This window comes from Peromyscus californicus, unplaced genomic scaffold (assembly GCF_007827085.1).
Source record: "Peromyscus californicus insignis strain IS unplaced genomic scaffold, ASM782708v3 Scaffold_4__1_contigs__length_199733344, whole genome shotgun sequence".
NCBI classification, from domain to species: domain Eukaryota; kingdom Metazoa; phylum Chordata; class Mammalia; order Rodentia; family Cricetidae; genus Peromyscus; species Peromyscus californicus.
The window spans coordinates 137,762,482-137,788,682 of NW_026294562.1; the positions used below are offsets into that span (position 1 = coordinate 137,762,482).

Genomic DNA, 26,201 nt, shown 5'->3' on the forward strand with positions numbered 1-26,201 from the left:
TTTTGCTATTGAGGACTACAAAGACAAGAAAATGCAAACCCAGTAACCTTGTATTCACAAAACTCAGTCATCCTATATTATTAGAACGTGAGGTTTGATAGAATTCTGTGCTTTCCCCCTTTGTATGATTTTAAAACATAAACCAGCAAAAACTCCTCATAAAAACATATGAAAGGTGTGGCTACTGCTCATTTCTACTGAATTTTTTCCTTCCCTTCCTTTTTTCACATCTACTATTTAACTTATCTGTCATTACTCATTAAGCGACTCAGTAGTGACTTCAGTACCTTAAGGCCTCTGCCAGGCTGCGGGTGGCCCTCAGAACAAAGAGCTCATGCAATCTTGATAGTGACTATGATCTTTTATTTATTTGTTTGTTTTTGACAGTCTTAGGAAGCCCAGACTGGCCTGGAACTTGCTACAGAGCCTAGTATGACTGTTGACTTTCTGATTCTGCTGCCTCCACCCCCATGAGTGCTAGGATCACAACTGTATAGATGTACCACACTACACACAGTCCATGTGGTACTGAAGTCTGAATCTCCGGATTGTGTATAATAGGCAAGCCTATAAACCTAACCTGGCAGTATCCCTTTCATTCTGTTCTACTCCAACTAAAAACAACACAGTTGACTAAAACGTGCTTAACAAGACATGGCTGTAAGTCCATTACGGTTTAAATATTTTTCAATTTTTTAAAATGAAAGCATTTCCGGACATCGATAATGTTTTGGGTGACCAACATGGCACCCATTCATGGTTCTGGTTGTGAGTCTGTTGCTCTGTTTTTGTGGTGGTGGTTTGAATCAGAGACCTAGAACAGATTAGCATTCAGTTTCCGTGTTTCTTTTCTCTTGCTTGGCATTTTGTCCCTCTGGAGCAACCGACAGGACTGCTAAATTGCTCGCACTGCCAGCATGTCCTGCCCTGTCTAACCTGCTAGGCGTGGCTTCAGCACTCCTAGGATGACCATGCAGACTTCTTGACCGTAGACAGGGGAATCCTAAAGCCTGGTGAGGCTTCACAGACAGTAAGTTTTCCTTTTCAGTCCTGTCTGCGGCAACCGTGAGGGCGGAACGGGAGATCTGAGGAGCCAGGAGAGGACCGCTGCGCTCATCTTCAAGCTCATCTGGCGCCGCTGCTTCTGACACAATGTATGGGATGTCTGTGCTGCGCGAGCGCGTGATCCTTTGCACCTGGCATTTCCATTCTGCCGAGTGGAAGTTCCATGCTTGGTCCATGATTGAACTGTACTCGGCACCCCAGTTGCTGAGTCCCCGGACCAGCTTTCTGCCCTCAGAATAGACGAAGCTCCTGGACTTCATTGTTTTGTAGGCATTAGGGTCTCCCGGGTAGTAGCGCGCGAGTTTGCTCTCCCGCAGCTGGTGGGAAAGGGTGCTTTCGACCGTCAGCTGAGTGCCTGCAACAGCGGCTGCATTCATAGTCGGTGCAGCTTCTGCGCTCTTGAGGTCAAGTTCGCCAGCGGAGGTTCCGGGGTCCAGTCCCGGTCTGGGCTCTGCGCTTATGGGACCGTCCAGGGCAAGCAGGCTGCGGCCTGGAGTGGCGGGCGGGCTGGGGCCCGGGGTGTGGTGCAGGCTGCCCGGCTGGTCCAGGTGCGACTTTGCATCCTCTTCCTTCACGCGGAAGGAACAGGTTTTTTTCCGGAACGCCGACCCTGGAACCGTGGAGAGGGCAGGTTCCTCAAACAGAAGCTCCTCGCCATTGAAATGGTAGCGGTACATGCTGTAGCCATCGGCACTGTTGATGCTGCTCTGCCGCAGAAGGTAGGTGGCCTCGCATTCTGAGGATGCTCGCGATCGAGCCTGGATCAGATCAGACCTGTCAATGCCCGCCAGATTCTCCAGAGCGCTCACCATCCTGCCTGACAGCTCTTCCAGTTGAGAAAGCCGAAGGTCAACAGTCTGCAGAGATGTTTTCATGAAATTTTCTCTTTCATTGATTTCCTCCAACCTCATTGACATATTTTCAACTCTGGTAAATACAAAGGGATAGGTTTATTACATTGAGAGTAATTCAGTATTGAAAACAGTAGAGATAATGTTGTCGCTGTATGAGCCTCCAGGCTTTGATCACTGGCCTGCTGAGCCTGTTTGTGCATGTTGCCTACCCCTAATACAAGCTCTCCCTCAAATTATGAGAAGTATTAGGAAATATCAGTTAGCACAGAGTGTTTGCCGTATGCCAGGTATTCTGTCAGAGCAGTGTGCGCTCACTAATAAGTCTTTACTTGGTGCTGGTCTAGGCATAGTTAATCCCCATCAGTGCCCTATGAGATAAGCGCTGTTACTGCCATTCCCATTTTACAGAAAGGAAGTTAAGGCGCAGAAAGTGTAAGTAACAGAGGTCACAGCTAATAAGCTCAGGATGTGTGATTTGAGCATGCAACGTTTGCTTCTGCCAGTTGTCTCTCAGCTGGTTCCTCATGCTGCCTTAGATGAAGATACTGTGAAGACTGTTGAACGGCCAGCTGCACTGGACTAAGGAAGCTTTCAAGCACCCAGAGCCTTACTGAGTACACCTTTGGAAGCACCTGTGAGGGCATTTCAAGAGAGGATTAATTGAGTGGGAAGACTTCCATCCCACTGAATAAAAAAGGAAGAGGAGAACAGTATACCAATGAGCCATGTAGGCCTCGGCCTTTCTCTGCTTCCTGACCTTCCAGATGTGAGCGAGCCCCCACCCCCACAGCACAAGGCAGCTGCCATGCCTTCTGCCATGATGGACTATACCTCAAGCTGTGAGCCAAAATAAATCCCTCCTCTTTTAAGTTGCTTCTACAAATACAGTACAACCTCTGTAGCTACCAGAGACTGGTACCAGGACCCTCATGGGTATCAGAATCCATTAGATGCTCAAGTCCCTTATAAAATGGCACAATAACTACATATAACCAGTACACCTCCCATGACACCATGGCCCAGATGATCCAACATTCAGAATGGTTTGAAGGCAACTGGCTCAGACAATACAGCTCATGGACTATTCCATAATCCTAAAATTTTATTTGTGTCCCCATAAGATACAGCGCCCCCCCTCCAGCAGGAAGAAGTAAGAGAAGCTATGCCCAAATCCCCAAATTATATGTAATTTTACTTTGTTAAGGTTAAAACCTTCCTTTTTGAAAAAAAAAAGAAAAGGGGAAGTGCTGTGGGATATTCTGTATGGCAAATGTGTTGCTCTGATTGGTTAGTAAATAAAACACTGATTGGCCAGTAGTCAGGCAGGAGGAAGTATAGGCGGGACAAGGAGGAGAATAAAGCTGGGAAGTGGAAGGCTGAGTCAGAGACACTGCCAGCCACCATGATGACAAACAGCATGTGAAGATGCCGGTAAGCCACGAGCCACGTGGCAAGGTATAGATTTATAGAAATGGATTAATTTAAGCTGTAAGAACAGTTAGGAAGAAGCCTGGCATGGCCATACAGTTTGTAAGCAATATAAGTCTCTACGTTTACTTGGTTGGGTCTGATCGGCTGTGGGACTGGCAGGTGAGAGAGATTTGTCTTGACTGTGGGCCAGGAAGGAAAACTCTAGCTACAGGTGACAAGCACTTTTATCCACTGAACCATCTTGCCTGCCTTTAGTATGTATTTTCAGCCTGAGGTTGTTGCATCCACAGATGCAGAACCTACAGATCTGGAAGGTCAAATGTATTAGCCATTACTCTTGATAATTCTAGCTATGACTTTCAACAATACGTGGGCCAGGACAAAATAAATCAATAAAAATTTTCATTGGAAGTTCAAGGCACTCCAAAAAAAATTTTAACAATTAAGTGCAGATTAACACATAACTTACTTGAAGGACAATGGCTCATTAAATTGTCTGATTACTAGATTCTTGTTTATATTTAATAATATTCTTTTAGTGAGGTTCCACAAGAAAAGATAATGGCAAATTATAAATATTTGGTGTTAGATAAGATTTTAAAAAATCTCCCAGAGCATCAAGCAACAGTTTATGAAACTGTAATGCTGCTTGAATGGAAACCTGCTAGAATAAACCTTGTTTTATATTTCAACATGTACAATGTGGATAGGTTCACGACATATAACTCCAGGAGGCAATGAGGTATGCCCAGGATTTTGGACTACCTTCTAAAAGTTGAATTTGTTCCAGGGATGACTTGGGAGTCCTGGCTCCAGGATCCTGAAACAGCTTGTCCAGGCAGGTCCCTCCCTCTGTGATGGCAAACACCTTGATGCAATGCCACCAGGCTTTGATTTTCCTCCCAACTTTCTTCAAAGGAAATGTGTGGTTTCTATAGTAACTTGGCTTGCAGTGCAGTCTCCTTTTAGGCCTTGGGTGTCCTTGCTACATTTCACCATAAACTCCTTTCTGTTCTGCCGACCTCCCTCACACCCACACTGTGAGAGTCTGCCCTTCCCCTTTCTTCATTGGTCATCTGGGTGATGCCTGGTGAGCGCTCTTCCTTGCACTACGACCTCTGCTCACACTGGACATCCGGTGTGTCCCACACAACTTGCCCATGTGCTGGCAAGCGTGCCTGGCATTTGCCTGGAGTTGCTTTCGTCAGGGCTACTCTTGTGTTGCCCACACTGACAGCTGCACTCTGCTGCATGGCAGGGTCCTGGTGTCTATTCTTAACTCTTTTCTCATTAAGGGAACTATTCATGTGCCCCTTGATGAGCTACATCATTTGAGGAGGGAGGGTCTGGCTTCCTAGAAGCTTGCCACTAAGGAGAATCAAATCCAGTGTGGGCGAGAAGACCTAGCTGCCTTATGGTATAGCCTCTCTCTCTCTCTCAGCCAGTCCATGCCTGAGGATTTCTTTGCTCTTGCCCCTCGGGGATGTGTGGAAGAATCGCACTGAAGGCTTTCCATTACTTTTGAAGGACACTTGGAGTTGACTGTTAAATATGCTCCTTGCTCTCTCTTCTCAACCCAGTGATTCCTTTTGTATTCAAACCACAATGCCTCTGCAACAGTTGAGCTTGAAATCCTTCAACAAACATCACAGCCCAAGATAATGCAGCTGTGCACACATTTAAATAGAAATAAACCGCTATAAATAGAGACAGGCATCTTTCTTCTGACATCTTCTATAATTATCTGCCCCTTCAGATTAACCAGTTCAGAATGTAGTTTGCCAGCCACTCATACGTGAAAGAAGAACCCTCAAAGTCAAAGTCATTGTTTTTTCATTCTGCTCGTACTCTGGTTATCTCTCTAACCCTCTGTCCCACTGCATGGACTCTGCTCCTGGCCTCTGGGAGGGTTCCCATTTTGACCTCTCACATCTCCTTTCTCTAAGGCTACTTCCTGAAGCTAAGGAAGAAATGTTTCATAACCTAACAGAGGCCAAGAGAAACTGCCAGATGCCTGGTTAGAACCCATAAACTGTTGCCCATTTTTTATCACTGTGCTGGATGGAAGGAGGTTGATCTGAGGTGAGGTTCTTTTTGTTTGTTTTTTGCCTTTTCTCCCCCATGCTAAAATTTTATAGGATATATACAAAAGGAAGGGGAAAATAGGCTGATTTCATCTACTTTTGAAATGATTAATGAGAATAACAAATTATGAATGTCTCAATTACTTTTCTATTGCTGTGACAAAATATCATGACCAAGGCAACTTAAGAAAGAAGGTGTGTAATTTGGCTTATAGTTTCAGAGGGCTAGAGACCATGATGGGGGAGCAAAGGAACAGCCGAGAGATCTTGTATCTTGATTCACAACCATGAGGCAGAGAGAGAACTGACTGGGAAAGGCATGGGTTTTTGAAATCTCAAAGGGCCATGCCTCCTCCAACAAGGCCACACCTCCTCATCCTTCCTAAATAATTCCACCAACTGGGGACCAAGTATTCAAATAAATGAGCCTATGGGGGCCATTCTCATTCAAAGCACACATTTCACTCCTTGAAATAGGCTTGTGGACATACATAATGCAAAATGCCTTTAGTTCAACTTTAAACGTCTTCATACACCTTTACAGTCTCAACAGTTTCAAAGTCCAAAGCCTCTTCTAAGACACAAAGCAACTTATGAATTGTAGCCCCCTGTAAATTAAAAAAAGCAAGTTATACACCCCCAACATACAATGGCACAGATATACATTACCATTCCAAAAAGGAAGAATGGGGACCTACTGAGGAAATACTAGACTAAAGCCAAGACCAAAACCCAGCAGGGCAAACTTAACAGCTATAGCTCCATGTCTGATGTCAAAGGGCTTAGATGGCTCCCCCACCCCCAGCTTTGTGCCTACAACATACTTCTCTCTCTTGGGCCTGTTCCACCTCCTGTTTGTGGCTCTCCTTGGCAGGTCTTCCACGCCTCTGGCCTCTACAGCATCCTGCTGTCTCTAACACAATCTGGGCTTCACTTTCACAGCTTCATGTAATGGACTCTCTGTGCCTCCATGCACAGACTTCCCTGCCACACACTTGGCCTCAGTGGTTCACCTTAACCACAGATAGAAGATTCCAAAACACCTCTATCCATGTATCCCTCATAATTTGAAAGCCGGAACCACATGGATGGCACTGCCAAATTTGACTGCTATTTTGGGGTGAATCCAGGCACCTCTGAATACTATTTGTAGCTGCTTTGATTTGTTGTTGTTGTTTAGGAGAAAATTCCTTAGGCAAGTTCTTTTCAGAAATTGGAAGCTTAGCCGGGTGGGGTCTTGCCTTGAGGGCACCCCTCCCTTTATTTGATTTCTGATCATACCACTCTTTGATCTTCTCATTTCTTCCAGCACAAGCATTAAATTTCTTGGTGCTCCTCCTCCTCCTCTTCTTCTTTCAATGTACATTTGTATTTCTTTTTGATCCACTTGCTCTTTTTCATTATAGATTTGCTTAAGAGTGATTACTAATAACTACATGACAGAGTCAATATTAATCCTGAATCTCTTCTGCCAAGGAAATTAGTGCATTACTTTTCAATTTAGCCTTGGGCAAATTCTGGGGACAAGAGCAGAAAGCAGTCACATTCATTACCAAAATATCTCAAAAATGGTCTCCAGCCCAGTTACTGGTACTGCTCTTCTCCGAAACCTCTTGAACTGGGTCTCCACAGTCCACACAGCTCTCAACACCTATTGTCTTCCAAGTTCCTACAGGGAAGGCCCATTAGGTTCTGCTTGTAGAGTCCAAAGTCCCAAAGTCTTCCACATTCCTCCAAAAACAGCAAGGTCAGGTCACAGTAACAGTCCACTCTCTGGCTCCAACTTCTGTCTTAGTCACTTTCCTGTTGCTGTGATAAGACACCATGACCAAAGCAATTTATAAAACAAAGTGTTTGATTTGGCTTATGGTTTCAGTGGGTTGGAGTCCATGATGGTGGAGTGAAGGAACACTGAGAGCTTACATCTTGATTCACAACCACAAAGCAGAGAAAAAGCACACACGCTAGGAATCTCATGAACATTTCTGAAATCTCAAACCCATCTCCAATAATAAACCTCCTCCAATAAGGACACATCTCCTGATCCTTCCTAAATAGTTCTACCAACTTGGGACCAATCATTCAAATAAATGAGCCTATGGGGGCCTGTCTCATTCCAAACACCACAATGAACTAGTCACGCTTTGGAACTTCTTACTAATCTTGACATCTGACAGAGTGATTCCACATGGTAATGACAGACTACCTAAGATTTACTTGACTTCCTTCCTCCCTCCCTTCATTCCTTCCTTCCTTTCTTTCTTTTCTGAGACAGGGTTTCTCTGTATCCTTGACTGTCCTGGAACTCATTCTGTAGACCAGTCTGGCCTGGAATACACATAGATCTGCCTGCCTCTGCCTCCCAAGTGCTGAGATTAAAGATGTGCACCACCACCACCTGGCTTACTTGATGTCTTTCAATGTGCTTAGTTGCTAACATGAGAAACCTCTATTCTTTATGATAGAGGCTCATAGTGAAATATGTTTAATTAGTAAATACATAGATAACCATGTTATTTACAAATAAGAACAGTTCTATTTCCTCCTTTTCAAGAAACATGCAAGCCATTTATTTTTATGGTCTTATTGAAGGGGCCATGACTCTCAATATATCACTGAATAGCCATGATGAGGTAACTGTCCTTCCATGTTCCAAAATTTTAGGAAGCAAGCAATCAGTTTTTCATCATGTAGCTACAGTTTTTGGAAATTCAATTCATCAGATTGAAGAAAGTTTCTAGTTTCCTTAGAGGATTTCACTTTTTAAAATTTTAAAATTATTTTTATTTTTTAAATTGTCTGTGTGCACATGTGTGCATGCATACTTGTTTGCACTCATGTGTGAACATATAGAGGCCAGAAGTTGATGTTGAATGTTTTCCTCTATTTCTCTCCACCTCATTTTAAAAAATATTTATCATTATTATTTAAAAATTGTGTGTATGTGTGTCTATATGTGTTTGTGTATGGGGGGGTTGTACATAAGTGTTGGTGCCTGTGGTAGCCAGAGACATTAGATACCCTATAGTTGAGGATGCCAACAGTTGTAAGCCATCCATCATGGGTGCTGGAAATCAAATTTGGGTCCTCTTCAAGAGAAATGTATACTCTTAATGGTTGAGCCATCTCTTCAGCCCCTCTACCTTATTTTTATTTTTTGAAATAGATCTTATTTAACCTAGAGCTCACTGCTTCAGCTAGACTTGCTGGACAAGGCCCCAGGATCTGCCTGTCTCTGTGCCCCTAGGGCCCCAGCATTGGAATTCTTGGCACGAATCTTACCACTGGGCTTTTATGTGGCTTCTGGATATCTTAACTCAAGTCCTCAATGTGTGCACCAAGTGGTCTTACACACTGAACTATCTTCCCAGCCAGATTTCTTTCTTTCTTTTTATTTTTCGTCATGAATGAACATTGAATTCTGTCAAGTGTTCCAATTGATATAATCATGTGGCATCATTTTCTCTGACTTGTTAGTATGGTAGATTGTAATATTTGCAATTTTTGACCTAGCCTTTTATCCCTGACTAACCTACTATTTCATTTAATATTAAAAGACATACAGTCCATTATTTTATCTCGATCTCATAAACAAACATGCAAATTGCTAGGAATAGTCTCCTTGCCTGCAGTGTCTTATTTGTGTTTTTTTGTTTGTTTGTTTTGTTTTTTTGTCTTTTTGAGACAGGGTCTCATCCTGTAGCCCTACAACTCTCAACCCTCCTGCACAGTCTCCCAAATGCCACCACACCCAGCCACCTCCAAAATTATTTTACTCTAATCCAAAAGATAACACAGATATGCAATTATGGTGCTCTTTGCCTAAAAACAGTAGCAGCTTCCACACAGGATAAACAGATTTTGCTGGATACAAGGGGTGTGCTAAGAGCTCCTGTAACTCCACTGGTCACCATTCCATGATGTGGACAATGAGCATTTTTCATGGTATAGAGTGCCGTGTAAGTGCTCAGCAGATCTGACCTCCTGTAGGGATTTCTCTTCCATCCCTATGGTCACATCTCTTCAGACGCGCCCCCCCCCCATCTTTCCTTCCTGGCTCGTCCTGTTCTTCGTCCTGAAATTTGCTCAAGCCTTCTTCACAAACATCATCAAAATGGAAAAAAAAATTCTCTAAGAACTTGAAGACTCCAAACACCCTATGCCTTTGACTCCGATCTCAAAAAAAAAAAAAAAAAAAGAAAAAGAAAAAGAAACTCTTCTTACAATGGCAGTGCCTCCAGTATATACCAAAGAACCAAATGAGTGACAGCCGTGTGTGTGACACCTGGGACCTCCAATACTGTATGGAAAAGCAAATGTCACCTGACTTCAGACATGACTTAAATAGACTGACTTGACTATGTTACTTACTAAATGGCTTTTACATTTTTCAAATATTTATTTTATAAAATGTGCCAGTACTCCATTCAGATGTTTCCAATAACTTGATCAAGTCACTCACAACTGTTTTTCTAGCATGACTGGTACTCCAAGCTCAAGGGCAGACCTCCTTGGTCGGCAAGCAGGTCCTTTGTGATGCACTGTTCTTCTGAATGCCCCGACACTGATTCCTGACCAGTTCTCTTGCTATTTCCCTCCACACTGAGCTCCTGGTTTCTGTAACTACTTCTGCAGGCAGACTCACTTGTGAATCACAGGAAGCAACTCTGGGTTCTGTTTCACACATCACAGCAGCATTCACTTACAACACAGGTCACTCAAGAATACTTCTGCAAAGGGCATTGGGGTCATTTTTCTAACTGTCAAACATGGGGTTTTTCATCTGGCAGGGTAGCAGAAAATTCCTGGGGGCTAGCCTTCTCCTTTTATATGAAAGGAAATTCACACAAATAAAATCTCTAAACTTCCTGGGCTCACATGCATCATGCCTTTGTCTTTGAGTAGAATTTTTAGCTCCACTTAAATTTCCAACACCAGTTTTTTCACCTTTCCTCTTTCGAAAGACATTGAGGAGCCCAGAAATGAATTTGCTTAATCATTTTGGACTTTAACTAATAATGGTAGCATCCTGTACCCCTTAAGATTTATCTGTCTGATTCAGAGGTTAGTATAGATTGCCTTTGGATTCCTCTGTTAAGAGAGTACATCCTAAATGCTACCATCATCCTCCAGGTTTCAGATTAACAGCTGACATTACATACTTACTCTTTTTGTTTGTTTAGTTTAGGTTTTGTTTTGTTTGTTTTTTTAATAGAAAAAACTCAAGGCTGTTTCTGATTAATCCCGTACCAACTTTGGGACTCCTGTTAGAGCTGGGGATGGAGTTACTCTGTCCTGTTAGAGCTGGGGATGGAGTTGCTCCTCCCAGTTCTCTTTATTGTGCATCTGTCACCAAGAGTCCCTTTCGAAAGAACAATAGTAGTGAGTGGCTGGAGCACAGTTAGCTGCATTGGAAGACTTACTTGAAACTGTATATGTGAAGGTTCCCCACAAACTGCAGGTGCAACTTGAGTGTCAGAAATATGCCTGAGTGGAATGAGGTGCCGTTACTAGCCTCCTCCACATCACCACCAATCTCGACACTGATTACTAAATAGGTATTTTGGTTTTAGTAAAATATCCATAAAACTCAAAGTTGAGCAAAAACTTTTTTGTTAAAAAAATTGAAGCTAGTGTTTCCATATCACTTTAAAACAATAACACATTTAACAACGTGAAACTTCTGGACAATATGTGGAACTTCTGTAGTCATTTCTAGGGGATTCCCTGTGCAAGGTATGATTCTGTTGGATTTTGCAGTGGTTTCCATCTGTTAATGTTAGTCTCACCTTCATCTTCCCATGGTGAGACCCTGTGTGTCTTTTTGGAAGGAAAGGACCTAGATGCTCTACCCTAAGCCAGTTATTAAAACATATTTTTTTGTGCAGCCACCTTTCCAGGGGGAACAGTCACCCTTTACCTGCAAGGCACCTCACAAATTACACAGAATATTTCCGTAATGACAGAGTTAAATATTCACATCAAAACATGATGTTAGTGGAGTTAGGTCCAGTTCATTCTTGCACAAACCCATGTTTCAAGATCCCATGGTATTCTACACTTGCGTTCTAAGACTATTCCTACTCTATAATTTCATTCCAGATCCATAGATCATAAAGTTGTCTAATCCACTCTAAATTTTACATCAGGCTATTTTAATTTCCAGTTACTTCCTTGCATAGGGCTGTCTTTAAGGTTAGTAATTATAGGGAGAACACCCAGGGTAGCACCTTGCCCTGACTTGCAGAGATTTCATACATGAAAGACTGAATGAGAACTAATGATGACAGAATGAAACTTAAGCCTTAAGTCTCCTGTCCTTCTCACTCTTTGAAGTCAACAATACACTGAACAGTTTTTAGAAGAAGAATATTAAGCTCTCTGGGACGCTAGCTCTGTGTTCTTCATTTATACACCTCCACCGCTGTTCATGAGTTTCTAGAATTCTAGGCATCGAAATCACTAGCTTCTTCTGGCACTTTCTGTTTGGGCCAGACCCTGTTCAGCTGCTAAGTGAAGCCCATTGGCATCCTGGATTTTCTCTTCCACAGTCCTAGTTCCCCACCCTTTGCCTATCATCACCAAGGCTGTAGAGCCTGGTAAAGATAGATAGTGCCTAGGGGCAATCAAATGTGTTTATGCTGCCATTGGTGACACTAGTATTGTCACAGCTAGTTGATTGTGGGTAGCAGAGCCTCTTCAGCCTCCAAGCCCCATGCATCCTTACATTGGGGCTATGGAGTGAGTGCTAGATAGTCTTATGTCAACTCGACACAAGCTAGAGTCATCTGAAAGGAGGAAGCCTCGATTGAGAAAATGCCTCCAGAAGATCCCGTTGTAGGACATTTTCTTAATGAGTGATTGTGGGTGGGGCCATCCCTGGGCTGCTGGTCCTGGTTCTATTAGAAAGCAGGCTGAGCAAGCCATGGAGAGCAAACCAATCTGTAGCACTCCTCCAGGGCCTCTGCATCAGTTCCTGCCTCAAGGTTCCTGCCCTGTTTGAGTTCCAGTCCTGACTCCCTTCTATGATGAACAGCGATATGGAAGTGTAAGTCAAATAAACCCTTTCCTCCCCAACTTGCTTTTTGGTCATGGTGTTTTGTCGCAGCAATAGAAACCCTAACTAAGACAGGATGTCTCTGATGGAAGCCATGGAAGCCACACTGACATGTCCCAGTACAATGCCATGCACTCTCATTATTGCATTTCAATTACTCTGCCAAACAATCCATGGCTATCACCCTTCTGTGTATATTTTCCCTGAAAGTAAACATGTGCAACTAGAGTCACCCCTATTGGGTTCATGACCTCTGTAGCACTCATGGGTGGTCCTGATTCTTGATATCTTTCCCTTCTGTGTTCTCAGTCTTCACATCAGTGTCTCCTGCCACTGTCGTGGCCTTTATTTCTTCTAAGGAGGAGTGGTCTTCTGATTGGGGGTTGGAATCCAGGCCACCTGCACGTTTTTCCTTCTCTCTGAAAATCAGCTGTCTGCAAGGAAAGTGGTTTTCTGTTTGTCTTGGTCCTACAGAAGCTTGGTGGGACCGACGACCGTGAGCAGGAGCTGTGATTACTACTGCCAGTGACTGAACTGGCACGCCTAATCCTAGGAGCGTATTTGGCAAGCACTGAGCCACATTGTCCAGTATAACTCCATTGCTAATGAAGTTGATATTTTTATCTGTTTGCCTAATCTCTCTCTCTCTCTCTCTCTCTCTCTCTCTCTCTCTCTCTCTGAATCGGCTCTGTGCTTGTTAGTTTCATGTCAACTTGGTAAGAGCTATAATCATTCTGGAAGAGGGACTCTCAACTGAGAAAATGCCTCCTAAGACTTCTAAGATTTGCTTATAGGAAGTCTGCAGTGCATTTTCTTGATGAATGATTAATGTGGGTGGGCCCAGTTCACTGGGGGCAGTGCTGCCCCTGGGTCTTCAATGATATAGGAAAGCTTGCTGAGCAAGTCAGTGAGCAGTGTGCCTCAATGGCTTCTGTCTCAGTTTCTGCTTCCAGATTCCTGCCTTGAGTTCCTGCCTTGGCTTTCATCAACGGACTGTGACTCAGGATATGCAAGCCAAATAAACTCTTCCTCCCAACTTGCTTTTGGTCATGGTGTTTTATCACAGCAATAGAAACTGTGACTAAAACAAGCTCTCAAAGTCAAATGAGGAGTAAGAATGTCATTCATTGAGCCCATAAGGCTTCAGCATTTAATCCATCCCTTTCTCTGTCCAAGCAGCCTTGATTCCCATTAATCTGTAAGATGAGAGCATTCGAATATAATTGGTCCCAAATGTCTTTCTCATTACTGTGTGTTTTGTCTTCTTACACTCTCTACATCTTTCTAAGATTGATCTCTTCTAGCTACCATCTTTTCTCCTTGTTGAGGTCTCTTTACCAGCACCTCCTCTTCCCCGTCACATGAGAAAAGGATGCCAAATAACATCTCAACACCATGGATTGTTGGCTTCCTGTCAAGCCTACAGGAGACCCAAGACTTAACCCAGATCCATGAATCTGACAGAAAGTCCCCCTGACCAGAATCTATGGTTACAGGTTTAGCTAGCCCAGGCCTAAAGTTCTCCAGAGACAGGGCCAGTTGCTTTCAAAATTTGTAACTTGTGAACTCTATTCTGTATATTTTGAGATATTAGACATAATAAAACTTATGTAAGTGCTGCACTGGAAGACTGAGGCAGGGAGCTATTAATTTGAGGCCAGGGTGGACTACATAGCAAAATAATACAAATGGCAGCAGAATATAATTTTGAAAGGAAAAGAAGAAATATATCACGTATTCTAAGGCAGAGACTAATATATTTATTGTACTCAAACATTAAGTTTTAGTTTTAGAATTCCTTGAAGCCACATGGGCAGAATAAACATGGTGGATAACAAAATTCTTGATTTTGAAAAATCAGAAGTTAAATCTCTGACAAATATTTTTCAGAAAAGATTCTTTCCAACTCAGTTGGCCCTGTGGACCCACTGTAGAGGTGCAATCAGCAAGAGAACTCCACACTAGACTTGCAGAAAAATTGGGGAGATGTTGGCACTCCAACCGCCAACCATACACATTGCCAGCTAGTCATTAAGCAGGAAGTGATAATCTCATTTTCAATTCAACTGGATTTGAATCAATTAGGAGACACACCCTGTGTGTATATAAGGGTGTTTCCAGAGAGGGTTAACTGAGCCAGGAAGAATTATCCTGATTGTGGGTGGCACCAACTATGGGCTGAGGTCTCAGACTGAATAGTGGAAAGAAGAAAGCAGTGAGCTGAGCACCAGCATTCATCTCTCTCAGCATCCTCACCAAGGATTCAGGGAGACTGGCATCTACACACTCCTGCCAACATGCCTTCCCACCATGATGAGCCTCAGACTACCATCCTAAATAAAACCCTTCTTTCTTTAAGTTTAGATATTTTATCACAGCAACAAGAAACTTAACTAATGCATATGATGAAGATGAAATGTTCAAGGTGACGAGCTCTGATCTGTCCTGCTGGTGGATATTATTATATAGTCTCCTGCCCCCAATTTTTGGTTGGCTGCTGTTGTGATTTGAGGAAAGAGACAATGCCTGCCAATATTAGCCCTTGTTTTGGTGTTGCGAATATTGAGTATCCCTCCTCTCCATCCTTCCCTCCTCTCTCCCCTCCATGTCTCTCCTCTCTTTCTCCTCCTCCTCTTTCTCTTCCTGTTCTTTTTATTTTGATACACAATTAAGGCTGCTCTAGAATTCATTACAAACCTTAGAATGACTTTAAGCTAATGATTCTTCTGCCTTAGTTCCCAAGTGCTGGGATTAAAGGCATGTGCCACTACGCCCAGCTGATACCAAATGTCCCGGGAGCTGTGCATTGTATGGTCCTTTGCCTTTCCCATTCTTAATAAGAATCACTAAGTCTTCAGGAAAACCAAAACCTTAATTCAGATACACAAATCTGACAGAAAACCTCTTCACAGGGTCTGGGAGAAATCAGAACCTGCTATTAAAGGATTAGACCATTTAAGATCAACAGCTTCTTTAGTACAGGACCAACTGCATCTAAATGCATACTTTATGACCCGCATTATGTCCTGTATATTTTGAAGTATCAGAATACATAAAATGAGTAAAGAGAAGACCGTATAACAAGATTCATGAACAAGTCTATGAAAAAAAAAAAGCTCTAGTATAGAAGGTTCTAGGGAATCAGTGTCTGCCATTACAGGCTTGGCTAGTGAAAACCATAGACATTTGAGCCCAGAGGGAGCATAGTTGAATCCCATCACCTGCCTCAAATTCCACAAGGGAACTGGTTGAGAATAGATTAGAGATTTGTAGTCAAGTCAAGAATGAATGAGTTTTTAGTCATTTATTCATTCATAAAACTCTGTTCATACCCTGTGGAATTATCTAGGTGGACAAAATCCAGACATGCTGACTATATCATAAGGTTCAATGGTCTTGACCCAGTTACGTGTGTTTGGTGGTCAGGGAACTTTTTCACATGGCATTGGCATTTGAGCAGAGATCCAAGGGATGAGTAGGGAAGGGGAGTGTGGGTGGACCAGATAGAGGGATTGGCATGGGCAGAACCCCTGTGTCAGAAAGGACAAATGCTTTGAGGAAGTCAAAGAAGAGTAAGGTAAGAAACATGAATCATGGTGACATTCAATTTCTGCCTTGTTGAAGTGGCTGAATGGTAGTGCCATTTATGGAGGCTGGAGCCCAGGAGAGGTCGTCTATATCTGGGAGAACTCTGAGATCCAGTGGGCTTGTGGGTGGAGCTTTGAGTTGAACCCTTTGCTGCAACCCAGGGCTATGTTATCTAAAAGTGAGTCATACTGTAAATCTCTTACTGAGGACCTAAACGTTGGGTGTTACAAAATATTGGCATTTGGTAACAAAAATAAGTGCTAGAACTTAGTGTTCATTTCCAAGCATTAGGAAGAAGCCATGTGTGGAGTTCCCACCTTGACACACATGCTCAGCGGACCCTTTGTGGAGGGCAATGCCTAATGTGCAAAGCCCTGTGTGAGCACATCAGGGAGACAGTGAGGAGACTTCCCAGTGTGTGTTTGCAAAGACACTTGGGCAACCGAGAGGTGAGAGAAAGTCTGATGAATGCCTTGCCAGACCTGACCCCACACCTGGTGGCTGAAGCAGACGCCACTGAGAGAAAGAGCAGTCAGTCATCAAACAGCAAATACAGGGCAGAAATGAACTGACTGGAGAGATTAAAGGGGTGGAAGAATTAGCAGAAACTTCCAAACACATGAACATCTGTTTTGAAAGTAACCACAAGTACCCCAAATTAGGTACAGACAAGGAGCATCCCTTCCCTGCCTCCGAGGCACTTGCTCCTCTGGTGGTCTGGTTATTGGGAAGAACGTTCCTCCTAAATGCCTAAAGCATTCACCTGTGAGTCAGCCTTGGCAAGGAGCAGCAAACGGAAGTAGAGGAGCAGGAATTTGTTCCCTTCTCTTGTGGGGGCCTCAGAAAACAGGAAATAGTGTGTTTGTATTCTCTGCACACTTTCATACCTATTACGTGTGCACAGAGCCCCAAGAGAAAAGCGCAACTTGGTTGTGCACTGATAACTACATTCATTGAATCACTGGTCCAAGAATGATAAAAATCCAAACAATGCTACGGGAAGAGAGAAGGGAGAGAGTTCAGAGCAAAACCAAACACAATTTCCATTGTGAATGGCTGACTACAATTATATTCAGGTCAATGTCTAATTCCCAAATGGAAAATTTCTCACTACATTTTGAAGAAATAATTCGTATGTTTTAGAAGCTTAGCAACTACTGCAAACCCATCAATTGAGCATTTCAAAGTCTTATTAAAAATGTACTTCATTAAGGCTGAGTGTTGGTGCAGGTAATCTTTGACTTTAGTTGGTTGAGTTTAGTTGAATTACAAGGTGACTTGGGTTAGGAGGGGCCAGGGACCAGATGTTGCTGGGGCACAGTCAATGGCCTTGCACGCTCCAGAGAGGCTTGAAGATGTGTCTGAGTTCTGTAGCAGTGGTTGGGCTTGGTTGGTCAAGGCTGGCTGAAGAACCCTTTTCAAATTCTATCGTGTTTGTGTTTCTCAGCATATGCTGACATCTGTACCAGAAAACTACTAAGTGCTCATGGATATAGGATGGGCTAGACCCTGCTTAGACGTGTTTCCTGCATCTGTTTCTACCCACGGTTAGTGGGATTCTCAGGAACAACATAATAGCAAGATCTGAACAAGCTCACATTGCCTTTCCTAAGCAATAAAGCGTCCCAATAATTCTGATTTGAAAAAAATGTAAATAGAAAGAGTTTGTTGTTCCTGCCTAACATTTCTTTGTGGGCTACTTATTCCCAGTTTAGGGAATACATCAGACTGGCATACTCCTACCTTTGTCTTCCCCTTGACTTTCCTTCATCGAAACATTCATTGATTTATTCATCCATCCACCCACCCGTCGGTCTGCCCATCCATCCATGGTTAACCAGTATCATGCTGATTTCTCTGTCTACAGGACAGATCCTGCCTAACTCAGAAGATTAAGGGAAAGGGACACCCACTCTTTACCTCAGCCCTCCCAGATCTCACTCTTCATGCTGTACCAGAGGTGGGAACCTTTTCTCTGGACTTCACGGCAGCGGCAAGGAACTGTGCATACAGGCAGGATGAGGAGCTCAGTCCCTGGCGGGCCACCGGGCTTGGTAAAGGGATAGAGGCAGGGATTTTATGGTGGTTTTCTGTAGCTGATATAGGATTTGAGGTAAATACTCCACTTGACGAAGTATATTTTCTTTCCTGCCTGATTATTTGAAACAAACGTTATTTCCCACTTTTGTATACAATTTGCATCACTCTTGCAGAGGTGGGGGAAAGGTGACTTTTTAAAACACAGTTTAAAATGCAGGAGAATTCTGAGCAACTACATGTGATCTTAGCCAAAAAACCAAGAAGTGGTTTGAAATGAACACCCCGTGTAGACTGGGGTGCAGAACTTGGCGCACCTCTCGCACGTGACCCGGATGCGCTCGTCACTGGACGACTGCTGCTCATCCTCCTTTTCCCGGAAGTGCTCCTGCACGCACTGCTCCTCAAACTCATGCAGTTTCTTCAACTCGTCATCACTGAGGAACAGCTCTGTGTAGGGGAGAAGTGCCGGGCACGTGAGGATCGCTTTTAGAAGAATCGCTTTAGCTGTGTGACTGAGAATTTTATAGTCAGCCTTTGATTAAGCTTTAGTTCTACACCACGGATAGGCAGTTTCTTGATTACTTCAAGTAGTTGTTAGCCCCTCACGCCTCTCCAAAAAGAAAGACTATCTCACGCAGCATTCCAAATGCTATCAGAGCAAAATGGATCACTTTTTAATGAAAAACAAAAGTGAATGGCATCTGTCTGGAAAGCAAAAAGGTTTCCCAGAAAACATTTTGCACATTATTGCATGGGCAGTCACCGCTCATGCGGCTTTTCTTACCCTCTTTAGATGGAACACATTAATACATTTAAAAGGGTCTTGAAGCATATGGAGGTGTATATAAGAAGGATTTTGCAAGCTTTCAGTCTCTGGTCTCCATGAGTTGGCTTTTTACCGAATTGATTACACTATATGTGAGCAAAGCTAGAATACACAGAAAGCAAGAAACAAAAATTCTAAAATGCTCAGCAGTTGGACTGTTGTGTTTTTCACACACCTCAGTATTTTGCTGAGGCTGCAATGAAAGTGTCTATTTAGTACCTTTTTTTTTTCTTTAAATTAGCCCACAAATAGAAGTGAAGAATCCCCAACGTACTCAATCCACGGTCCCGTTCCTCCTGGTCCCCTTCTCTTTTTTTTCTGCAGCGACCACTGAGGCGCATAATGATGATATAGATGTGGCTTAAAATGATCATTGGCGGGGGCAGGACTGGCCTGTCATGAAATGTCATGATCAGTTGGTATCGCTGGAACTTCCACACTTGATTAGATATTGACTTTACTTCAAAGAAGGTGTTGCTTTAAAAGAAGGCAGTTTTACAGTTAGTTTCTATTGTAACTTGGGGCTATCTGTTACTTAGATTTAAATGAAAATACATCATGAGATGGACTTAATACAACCTCACTGAGGCAGATTCCTTAATCACCTGACTTTTTGCCTTATCCATCAGTGTGGATTATCTATGCTCAAAAATATCAAGTATGTTGAATTTTGGTTTACACTGTTTTCTTGAAAATTCACACCAGACTCTGCGGATTAATATGCTCAGTGTGTTATTTCATATTTTAAAGGTGCTTTGAAGAGTTGAAACTTTCCATTTAAAAGACTAGATGACTTGCTTTTGTACTTTGTAGATGAGTGGCTGATTAATTACTGAGCTTATTTGGTTGAAGGTGCACTGTTTTGGATGTGGGTAAGTGCAATCTTTGTCATAATTTAGCTGCAGGAGTCAGTCAGTGCATGATTGTACGGTCTGTTAGCACTGGGGCTTTAAGAAAGCCCATTATTGTCTAGATACCGCAGCTGGAGCCTTGTCTTGTTATATGGTATGACTTCACAATTCTAGGGAGAATTTTTCTTCATATGCCTCAATTTGGCAGATGCTTTGTTTTTGTGTTTTGTTTTTTGACACAGGGTCTCATGTAGCCCAAGCTGGTTTTGAACTTGCTGAATGGTTGAGGATGACTTTGAACTCCTTGATCCCCTTGCCTCTATTTCCCAAATCCATCTTAGAATTTTTTCATCATTTTAAAGTATTGTCAACATACTCAATGCACGTCAAATGGGCAGTTTTATAAACACTTGATTTAGTAATTTCAGCCACTCTATAGCCCTGACTGATAAGATTTGATATTTTATATATAAAATAACCACAACGGCTTGTGAAGTTAGTATTTTTGTGTTTCTGGTAGTGAATGAAAAGTACAACTTGCTCAAATCTCCTCTCACTCAGGAGACTTCTGCCTAAGAAAATATTTTCATTAGATTAAAATGTGTGCTTCAGTGTTAAAATACTAGCCCAGATTAAATTTAAATATATTTAAGAGCTGACTACATCAAGACTGATTACAGTTGAGCAAAACGACTGCAAACACCCATCACTTTAAAAAGCTTTAGCACATTTCTCTGAACATATATGCAAGAATCCCCATAACTTTCTGACCCTGAATTGGAGATCTGTAGAGCAATGAACAGCAGCCACCAGGCCTCTGTCACACTCTGTCATGATACATACTTGAAAACAGCAATCAGTAGGTTGACCAGCAGGATGTTGGCCACCAGGAGATAACAGGCCATGAGGGCAGGTGTGAGCCAGGCACCAGGGATGCAGGGAGGGAGTCGCTTGCCTTCCTCATCATAGAGATTTTCACCACAAGGAGCTGCAAGAAAAGTTTGTTGGGGGGGGCTTGTTTTATATATGTAATGAAAAGGACAAATATCTAGTATATGTGTTTTGAGTAATCTTTTTTCTTTGGGGTTGAATCCATACGTGTCTGTGTATGCACATCTGTGTGTCTGTAATGTAGAGCCCAGATGCTCTCCACCTTACTTTTTGAGGCAAGGTCTCTCTCTGAAGCTGCGGTTTGCTATTTTGGCTACACAGGAACCAGCAAGCCCCAGGGGTCTTCCTGTCTAGTGTGTGTGGCTTCACCTTGCTTTTTCACATGGGATCTAGGGACTAGAACTCAGGTCCTCATGCTCTCACAGCAAGCACTTTACCCACTGAGCCATCTCCCCAGCCCTGTTTTGTTTGAGACAAGTCTTACTATGTGGCCCAGGCTGGCTTACACATTTGAGATCCTCTGGCCTCAAGCGCCGTTATTATGGTTATGCACCCCCCCCAACTTGACTTCATTTGACTTTTGTATTTCATAAGCAATAATTTTCTAAGCAAAAATATCAAATCATATAAAGAAGGTAATACAATTTATATTTTCACTCTGAGATGGTTATAGTGAGCTTGTTGTGTTTGAAAACATTTTCCATTTTCTTACCACCCTACCCCCTTGCTATGTTTAGAAACCTTGTTCATTTGTTTGGTAGTACCGGGGAAAATGAACACAGGGTCTTGTGCATGCTAGGCAGGCATTCTACAATTGAGCTACGCTGAATATATATATATCATCAGTTCTTAAATTATATATATATATATATATATATATCATCAGTTCTTAAATGATGATTAAACAGACCCATTTACCATTATTGTGTCTTCCTATGTTGTCTATTAGAAGCTTACTCTGTTTGCCATTAGCTTATGCTATCTTCTTGTGATTTCCTTGCTTTCATTGTACATTAACTCTGAAAATGCTTTTGGTTTCAGGTGTGGGGTAGGGGTCCCTGACAGGCTCTCAGATCAACTATGGAGTTGTGTTTGAAAATGAGTCCTTTCCTTTCTGTTCACATAGGAGACCTATTTCCCAAAGCAGGCAAGATAGGATGGTCTTACAGTCTGCTTACTTTTTATTTGCAGTTTAAAAAAGTACTAGCCTCAGAAAATTGAAGACAGATTTAAAACTAGTATAAGACTATCAGTAATCAGTTGAGGAAAAAGATTACTCAAGACAACCCTTCTCAAACCCACCCCACCAATTCCACGTGAACTTACGGTTAATTTCCATGGCGTACACTAGACAATCATTGGATATGAGGAGTGTGTTTTGTTTTTCAATTGTCCCAGGAGGCGAGGAAAGAAAACAAGATAATGAGTGAGAGGAGCATAAAACAATTTACCAACACTGCTAAGGCAGGCAAAGACTCAAGCCTGCTTAGAATGAATGTACCCATTATTAATTCTGAGAAACAGATTTTGTGAATATTCATCTAAATGTATGTCTTTAAGCAACAGTTCAAGCTCCAGGGTTAAGCTCTGGAAAAACACGATGTTGTTGCAGAAGATCCTTAGAACTGTTGAGTGTGACCATCAAGCATCCCTGGATCCTGCCACAAACACCTCAGCAGCACAAATAAATACAAAGGTACGGTGAAGCAGGCAGATGAAGAGCTGAAAACCCATACTTAATGATGTTACTGAAAAAGTATAGTCTTTTGTTTACCTCGTTATCATCCCTCATGAACCAGTGTGATTAAAACCATGAACAATAAAAATACCACAGCTATGTCTGTAGTCAGAAACTTCTGTCTTTTTGCTTTAAATATATGTTTAATTAAATTTGGTTTTAGACCAATTTCTCACATGTATACAAGTTGTACCAACCACTTTCATTCCTACCTTCCTATCTCCTCTGTCAACCTCTCCTCCTCCACACAAATCTCTCTCTCTTATTCGTGACTATTCATTGGTTTTGTGACCCACTTAGAGTAATCAGGACCACTCATGTGCCCACGAGTTTGGAGCTAATCTTTGGAGTCTGGTGGGCTCAGCAGAGAACACAACTATAGGCAAAGATTCTCCCCCTTTCCCAGAGTCTATTGATAGCCAGTAGTTCAGAGGTAAAGGGTAGGGCATTGTGAACACCCCTCATTTCCTTGACTTGTTGGTAGTCCTGGTCTGGTGTGGTCCCCATGCAAGTAACTACAGTTGTTGTGAGATGTTGATTGTAAGAGTTGTATTGAGTCTAGAGAATGGCGTTTTGTAGCCCATCCTTCACCCCATCTTCATGACATAAGGGAAGAGGAGCAAAAGGGATAATGGAGGAAGATAAAATACATTTTCTCTCTTATGTAGAGTCCAAATTTTATGTATGTGTGTGTGTGTGTGTGTGTGTGTGTGTGTGTGTGTGTGTGTGTTAAATACGCACACACATATATGTAATAGCAAAGCAGAAATGAGGCTATTTGAAGGCAGGAAGGGGCCAATAAAAGAGAGGAATAAGGACAGAGAGGATACTGGGAGAGAGATAAATAACAGAAAGATACAATGACATGTGATGTGAAAATGTCATAATGAAGCCCATTGTTTTGTATGCTAAGTAAAACACAATAGAAAAACTAGAATGATATATATGTTTACTTAATCTAATTTGAAACCAAATTAGATTTTGATGTTTTGATTTACAAAGCTACAGTAAGTGGTTAATTTTGTAACATTTGTAATAATGATGTCTTTAAAACCTACAAAGAAGTTATTAGTCCAACTCTGCAGCAGCAGATGTACTGACAACTTTGGATTTCACATGAGAGGAGAGTGTTCTCCACCTTCTGTTTCCAAAGAGCAGAACTCTGCAGGCGGCAGGGACGCTCGGACTTGGTGCTTCATGGCAACGTGTGAGGGACAAGATGTGGTCACTGCATGGAAATAGGACTGAGGTCCCTGGTTCATCAGAGTCGGAAGTGTCCCGGTGTCATGCACACAGGGACACTCGAACTTCACACCCTACACCACAGAGGCACTGCCACCTACCAGCTCGCCTGAAGAGGCACTGGGGCTTACAGCCCATCCTCGCTTGCAACATCCTTCCTCTGCTAATCCTAGGTTATTATTGAGAATAAAAAACTGGCACTCCTGTATATGTGCATTGGATAGTCACACTGTAAATTTGTAAAATCATGTGTCAGTTGAAAATAAGTAAATGATGAATACGTTTTTAAGAAGAACACTGGTGGTGAAGAGGAAATAGAGGGCTGTATGGGAAACAGTGTGATGATGTGAAGAAAAGGACCATGTCAGGTATCTGTCACCCTGCTGTGCACACTGCTTCGTGGACTAACCCTACCTTCTTTTTCTTTGGGTGGGAGGAAGATATCTGGTTTGAAGACAAATTAGTGTATGGGGCTACATCATGTGATGTAAGGCCCAACCACTCAAGGGAAGTGAGACTCAGAATTCTAGAGTGGCTTTTAGAGAAAAAGAAACACACTTCACAGTCTGTGCTTATTTTTTCATAAAATAATCCATTGCCTGTGGCAGAATGAAAAATACTTTACTTCCAAATTAATGGATGCTCTTCCATTAACTTGGAACTAACTGATCATCTGCCCTGGAAACAGGGAAGAGAATCTTACTATGAATTCTAGTCTTACGGTCTATCTGGTCTGCAAACACCTCTCCGTAGATCATCCAATAGGGCATGTAGAAGATGTTTCGGGCCAGTTTCCAAGAAGGCTTCTCCTCTGGGTGCAAGATGGCTTGGCGAGCTACTCCAAAACTCATCAGCACAACCAGCATGATGACCACAAAGTACAGCATGTCAATCATCTGTGTAGGAAGAACACGCATCTTACAATATGGACTCGTGGACCAAGTTCACCTTGGCTCAACCTATTTGTGCTCCTCAAAGATGTCACTTTAATTATGATAAAGAAAGCTTCTTTCCCATCTTCCCTTCTCATCCACAGGCTGGTAGCTTTTTTTTTTTTTAAAGATTTATTTATTTATTTATTGTACAGTATATATTCTGGCTTCATATACTCCTGCATTCACGAAGAGGGCACCAGATCCCATTACAGATGGTTGTGAGCCACCATGTGGTTGCTGGGAATTGAACTCAGGACCTCTGGAAGAGCTGCCAGTGCTCTTAACCACTGAGCCATCTCTCCAGCCCCTGGTAGCTTTTTATACCCCATGTAAAGCATGTGTCTTATTCCAGAACTCTGCTGCCTTCATCTGCTTGGGATCTTTCTTGCTTCTCTGTTATTGCTGTCCATTGCTCTAGTTCAGTTCTAGAATGCCCGTCACCAAAGGTTTTTGAATCATGTTTCTAGTTCGCATCTAGACTATCCCTCACTAAAGGCCATGTGTTGAAGGTTTAGTTTTCAGGTTGACGCTATTGGTCCCCAGGATGGAGATGGAACCTTTGAGAGGTATGGCTTTGTGGGAGGTCCTTAAGTCATCAGGAGGATTGTTGGACCCCATCTCCTTCCTCTCATTCCTCCTTGCCTTAAGCTGTAAGCATGCTTGCTCCAACATGTACTCTTACCATGAGGCGCCTCCTTGACACACACCCAAAGCAACAGGCTCAGCCAACCATGACGGAGAGCTATACTAGACATTTTCTTTTACAGGTTGTATTTTATTATGGTGACAAAAAAGCTAACTGACACACCCATACACAGATGTTCTTCTGGTAATTGTAACTGGAAATAGAGAAAGGGCTGGCCGTTCTGGCACACATCTCTAATATCAGCACTTGGGAGGCAGAGGCAGGGAGTGTTTTGTGAATTTGAGGTCAGCCTGGTCTACATGCTGATTACCAGGCCAGTCAAGGCTATGTCTTAAGATCCTGTCTTACACATGAAAGTGAATAGAGGAAGGGAGGTCTCATAAGAAAACATGGGAGTTTCTAGGAACGACAGCAAGAGAGACGTTTTCTTGGAAACAAAGACATGAAGAACTGTGAAAACACGCTAATCTCCACTTACTACATGAATGCTGAGTGGCCAGTGGTCCTGATGCTAAACCAATATAACTCCCACTTCCCCCCTTTTTGGAGTGCTATCAGTACATATGTTCTAGGCAGGAACTGAACTCTATTGCCAGTGCTACACTACTGTAACCCCCAATTTAAACAAACTCCCCTTTTTATGTGTGTGGGTGCTTTGCCTACAAGTCTGTCTCCACCGCATGTATGCGGTGCCTGCAGAAGGTGTCAGATCACTTGAGACTGGAGGTACAGACAGTTGTGGCCAACATATGGCTTCTGGGAACCGAGTGAACTCATGTTCTCTGGAAGAACAGCCAGTGCTCTTAATCATTGAGCCATCTCTCTAGCTCCTATAATCTCTAATTTTGAATATCCCTGAGTATGAAGGTACTTACTGGAATTAACTAAACCATATGTCCTGTAGCTCAAATACACTTCTATTAAAGTATTTTAAATGATAATTATTATTCTAT

General features: G+C 42.6%; 1 protein-coding gene across 2 annotated transcripts in view; it reads right to left on the reverse strand.

Annotated features, from left to right (window-relative positions):
- Positions 1-366: 366 nt before the first annotated feature.
- Positions 367-26,201, reverse strand: part of Trpm1 (transient receptor potential cation channel subfamily M member 1) — a 71,266-nt gene continuing 45,431 nt past the window's right edge. For both annotated transcript variants that reach the window (XM_052712374.1, XM_052712375.1), the window contains 6 exons: positions 24,389-24,563; positions 22,014-22,034; positions 20,640-20,784; positions 19,220-19,422; positions 18,434-18,566; positions 367-1,992 (listed from right to left, as the gene is read on the reverse strand). In XM_052712374.1, the coding sequence (XP_052568334.1) occupies positions 825-1,992; positions 18,434-18,566; positions 19,220-19,422; positions 20,640-20,784; positions 22,014-22,034; positions 24,389-24,563 (1,845 nt within the window). In that variant the 3' untranslated portion in view covers positions 367-824. The remainder of the gene's footprint in view (positions 1,993-18,433; positions 18,567-19,219; positions 19,423-20,639; positions 20,785-22,013; positions 22,035-24,388; positions 24,564-26,201) is intronic.